Source organism: Lissotriton vulgaris, chromosome 4_1 (genome assembly GCF_964263255.1).
Source record: "Lissotriton vulgaris chromosome 4_1, aLisVul1.2, whole genome shotgun sequence".
NCBI lineage: Eukaryota > Metazoa > Chordata > Amphibia > Caudata > Salamandridae > Lissotriton > Lissotriton vulgaris.
This window is the reverse complement of record NC_141691.1, coordinates 753177274-753182485: the sequence shown is the minus strand read 5'-3', so window position 1 is coordinate 753182485 and position 5212 is coordinate 753177274. Positions and strand designations below refer to the sequence as shown.

Genomic DNA, 5212 nt, shown 5'->3' with positions numbered 1-5212 from the left:
AGGTTTTGTAAATGCTAATTCTATTAGCTGATAACGTTTATATATGTTATTATCCTTCTGGGACCACCTGAGCAGCCATCTTGTTTCTCAGGAGAAGTGAGGCACAAGAGAGCGCAAAACAAGAGTGGAAAACGCAAAAAGGGGGCAGGGTAGAGACCCCCTGACCCCCTAGCCCTTCTCAGGGGGTCCCAGAAAGACCACCAAGTGCAAAAAAAAATTATTATTTCCTTTTTTCAATCGCCGGGTACGCGCACGGTACGAATACCGTACACGTACGGTGTGCATACCCCTCGATTTTTCCTTTTTTTTCTTTTTTTTCTTTTGCCCTTGGGGGTCCTTCTGGGAACCCCTGAGAAAGGCTAGATGGTTGGGGGGTCTCTACCCTGACCCCTTTTCGTGTTTTCTTCTCTTGTTTTGGGCTCTCTTGTGCCTCAGTTCTCCTGAAAAATAAGATGGTGGCCAACACTTCCTGGTTTGGACAGTTTGGAATGTTGACAGTCGACTGCCAGCCAATCACAAACTCGCTTGCGCACGTAAGGGTACGCACACGTACGCGTACCGTACGCGTATGGTGCGCGTACGGTGATCACATATAGATATATAATTTGCTCAAATTCAATTTTCTCAACAACTACTAGAGGGATTTTCACCAAATATAGAAAAGGCACTACAGCATACCTGTCCCTACCATTTTGCCAAGTTTGGTGTAATTCCGTTCAGCCGTTCGGGCTGTAGCCGTGTCTAAAGGTCCCATAGAAAATGCCATTTGAACATTTTCAAATTCAATTTTCTCAAGATCTACTGGAGGGATTTTCACCAAACATAGCAAAGGCACATCTGCATACCAGGCCCTACAATTTTGCTAAGTTTGGTGTAATTCCATTCAGCCGTTCGGGCTGTAGCCGTGTCTAAAGGTCCCTATGGAAATTAACATTGGGAAAACACGTTTTGGGAACCCCCTTTCGGCCCCCTCTAGACGAATCTTCTGAAACCTTCAGGGAAGGAGCGGAGCGGAGCTGGCCAAAATTCTGGAAAATTACACGCAGATTCCTCAATCGGCGCCAAAGTTATTCCCAATAGAATGTTGAGCGCATATAGATATATTTGAAAATTTTCAAATTCAATTTTCTCAAGAACTACTGGAGGGATTTTCACCAAACATAGCAAAGGCACATCTGCATACCAGGCCCTACTATTTTCCCAAGTTTGGTGTAATTCCATTCAGTCGTTCGGGCTGTAGCCGTGTCTAAAGGTCCCTATGGATATTAACATGGGGAAAACATGTTTTGGGACCCCCTTTTTTCTGCGTGAAATTCCCCTTAAAGACTATAAGTTTTAGGGGTGTTAAAGTTAGCTGGACATTTCTTTTTCTTTTTTTTAAATATTTTTATTTGTCATTGCAGGAGAAACAAAAAAGAAAAAAAGGAAACATAAAAAATTCATACAATGCAAATATCGTACTCAGTAGTTAGTCAATCCAGAGGGACATATATAAAACAATTCATTATTTCTTAAATGTGAAGAAAAAAAAAAGAAAAGAGACATAGTATTTGTAGCCCACATAGCCTATACAAAAATATCACATGAAAGGTCTCCAAATTTTCTCTTTGGGCCAGATGCATCATGCAAACAAATAGCGAATCCTTAATTGCGATTATTAAGGAATCGCAAATAAGGACTCGCTATAGCCAATGCATGATGTGGATAGCGAAAAATCAAGGAATCGCTAAAAATCGCTAAATACTTTAGCGATTCCATGTAAAGTAATCGCAATAGTAAAATAATTCCAATCGCGCATTTTGCGATCCAGCAATTTGCGTAATCGCTAAATGCGATATCGCAATTAGCGAGTTCGCTAAAAGCGGGAGCGTGAAAAACTACAGAGTCGCATTGGGAGCAGGCTGATGACATCACAACCAGGAAGTCAATCAGCCCATGCTGCCACCTGTGCACAGTTGAACTCTGAGGCAGAAGCTGAGTGCAGGGAGTGAGAGCAGAAGCAAACAAACAGCAGGTTGCTAACTGGTGGAGACAGCCATGTCCCAACCAGCCACAGAGGAGGGAGCAGTGGCCAGGAAGCGCAAAATAAAATTCAGTGAGGGTGAACTTGACATCCTCATTGAAGAGGTTGCAAACAACCACGAAAAGTTATTTGGCAAGCTCTCCCTTAAAGTGCCAGAGGCAGACAAGAGGAGAATCTGGACCAGGATCAGGGACAAGGTGAATGCTGTGGGGGTCACACACCGCAGCATTGATGACCTCAAGAAGCGCTGGTACGACCTGCGCAGTCGTGCAAAGGAGAAGGTTGCTGAAAGGCTGAAGGAGGCGAAGGGGACTGGAGGAGGAGGCCCAACAGTCCCAGACAACACACCCCAGGAGGACATGATTGAGGGCACTATTGATCCTGAAGCAGTCGTAGGAGTGACAATCCTGGACACATCTGGGGCAGCCTGTAGCACACAAGGTAAGATGCATGACTATCAACAGCACAAAGCACATACTGATAGTGCCCAAATGTGATTTCACCTGCTAAAATTACAGCTAAAATAGTCCTGCACACATTTAACATAGGGAGCCCAATGCATCATGGTACTTGTAGTCAGTAGTACCCATGTGCCAGTTGGAATCCAACACAGTAAGCCCAAATGCTAATAATAAGCAGTACAGTGATAGATGAGAGACAGTCATAACAGAAAAGTGTCATTTTATTAAGGTTGTAGAACTATTGAAACACATGTATATAACATAGCACTGTTTCACATCACAGATGCAGCTGAAGGTAACACTGATGACAGTGATGTTGAAGAGAGCACACAGCCCAATCAAGAGACTGCGGCATCAAAACCTGTGTCACCACCATCCAAAGGAAAGGCACCAGCAAGACGCAGGGCCACAGTTGCACCACTACAGCCAATGGAGGTAGAACAGCATACATCTAGCACACCTACTACAAGCCGTGAAAGTGCCAGTCACACACCAACACCGCAGGCACATGTCCGGTCAGGATCACGACGCAGACCAAGGAGCCCTACTTTGTCCCAGGAAGCAGGAAGTCACAGTCAGTGGGGTGGCGTGGAGTCGCAGATGGTGCGGGTTCAGCGCGTGCAAGCTAGGCACATGGGAGCAATTGACCTGCAGATGACGAAAATGAACAGTAACATCACTGCAATGGCTGACAGTGTGAGGGAGCTCACAACTGCCATAGTGGAGGCTCACAGGGAATCCAACAACGCCCTCCTGGAGGTTGCACGTGTGATGCACGAGGGACACAATTCACAGAGGAAGAGGCATCGGCAGTTTCTCGCATGCATGGAGGCTTATACCAAGTCAAACACCAAGATAAGCACTAGCGTGTCACACCTGTCACGTCGGTCTGTGGGAATGCAGATTGACATGGCCCATTGTTGTGGGGATGTGTCCAAGGCACTGGGGCAAATTACTACAGCTGTGGAGATGATGCAGGCTAGCACTAGTGTTCAGGGCGACGTTACAGGGGAAGAGGGTAGTGAGGCTTCCAGCCTGAGCAGCATCAGTGCGCCACTCAACACTGTCAGGAGGAGCAGTAGCCGTAGGCAGGCACCTCCCGCAGCATCTACGAATGCAGATGCTGAAGCAGGAGAAAGACATTTGGGTGTGAGAGGGAGGAGACGGTAAAACAAATTGGAGGGGTGTTAGACCTCATGGTGACGTAACCATGTTCAAGACATTCTTAGTGACTGCATGACAAGTCCTTAGTGTGTCTCCTCTGTCCATTGGTGCATGGGGTTAATGTGCTAATGGACAGCATTTCAGGTTGTATTGACACCCCATACCGCCAGCCGTGATAATAAATAGTTAACCTACAAATGCAAATGAGTGTTGTGTGTCATTGTTACATACCTTAGAAATAATGCTGGGTGATGTCTGCACGTTTCCTCTGTCCCTCCGCTGAACTGGCAATATGTGCACGGCGTGGTTGTGCTGGGGGCTGGTTGCCCTCTGTGTCAGATTCCTCGATGGGGATGCCTCTCCTTGTTGCTATGTTGTGCAACATTGCACATGCAGCAATTATCCTGCAGCAGGTTTCCGGTTGGTACAGCATAGCTCCTCCAGTTTTATGCAGGATGCGAAAGCGACTCTTGAGCAATCCAAATGTCCGTTCTATAACGTTACGTGTCCTGATGTGGGCTGCATTGTACCTCTGTTGTTGTGGACTGGCTGGGTTCAGGTAGGGAGTCAAGATGTAATGCCTCACCGCGTATGCACTGTCACCTACAGAGTAAGAGGCAAGATGTCAGAGTCACTTATGCATTGCCATGACTAAGTCAGTGATGTGTATAGTATTGCACTTACCTAGCAGGTGTCCATTGCCAAAATCTCCCCTGAGCAGACGTGTGTGCAAGCCGCTATGGCGGAAGATGTATGAATCGTGAGTGCTTCCTGGGTATTGTGCGACAAGGTCGGTGATGATGTTTTCCGCATTGCACACTGCTTGAACATTGATTGAGTGATATGCTTTACGGTTGCGGAATATATACTCATTCACGGCAGGGGGACATATGGCTACGTGGGTGCAATCAATGCATCCAATCACGTGTGGGAACCTTGCTACTTGGTAGAAGTCCTGTTTTGTTTGGCTCAATTCCTGTGGGGTTGTGGGGAAGGAGATATGGTTGTTGATGACAGTCATCATGGCGGCCAGGAAGGATTTGAAGAACCGCGAAAGGGAGCTCTGTGATACCCCTCCTGCTTCTGCCACTATGTCCTGGAAGCTACCTGAGGCAAGGAGGTGGAGGCTACATAGCACCTGGACATGAGTAGGTATAGCCTGGCTCCTATGTGTTTGGCGCTGCAATAGTGGGTCCAATTCATCTATTAAGTCCAGTATCATAGCAGCATTCATCCTGTACTTATCATAAATTTGCTCAGCTGTCTGTCCTAACAATGTGATGCGCAGACGGAAGATTCTATCCTGGATTCTCCTTCTGGCCTGGCCTGCTGCAAGTATCCTTCTCCTCCTCGCAAATATGTAGAGTCCTGCCATTGTGGAAGGCCACTGGGGCCTCATGGGAGTGTTTAAATACACCTCTGATGTCAGGCAGGTGAGTGGGAATTTTTTTTTTTTTTTACCACCTGATTGTGATTCCCTGTAAACTGCTCTTGCTAAATAGCGAATAATGACGGAATCGCAATTTGCGATATTACATGCATGGGAAAATGCGATTTTATAGCG

General features: G+C 46.5%; 1 protein-coding gene across 1 annotated transcript; it reads left to right on the top strand.

Moving 5' to 3' along the window:
* Positions 1 to 2037: 2037 nt before the first annotated feature.
* Positions 2038 to 3818, top strand: LOC147722534 (uncharacterized). Its single transcript, XM_086967325.1, has 2 exons — positions 2038 to 2464; positions 2768 to 3818. Exons 1-2 carry the CDS (start codon positions 2038 to 2040, stop codon positions 3652 to 3654), a joined length of 1314 nt encoding a protein of 437 aa, XP_086823451.1. The 3' UTR covers positions 3655 to 3818.
* Positions 3819 to 5212: the final 1394 nt, after the last annotated feature.

What these genes read in the sequence shown, in the direction of transcription:
- LOC147722534 (XM_086967325.1), top strand. Translation starts at nt 2,038, where the DNA reads ATGTCCCAACCAGCCACAGAGGAGGGAGCAGTGGCCAGGAAGCGCAAA. An exon ending in GGCAGCCTGTAGCACACAAG is followed by an intron (nt 2,465 to 2,767) that starts GTAAGATGCATG and finishes TTCACATCACAG; the next exon opens with ATGCAGCTGAAGGTAACACT.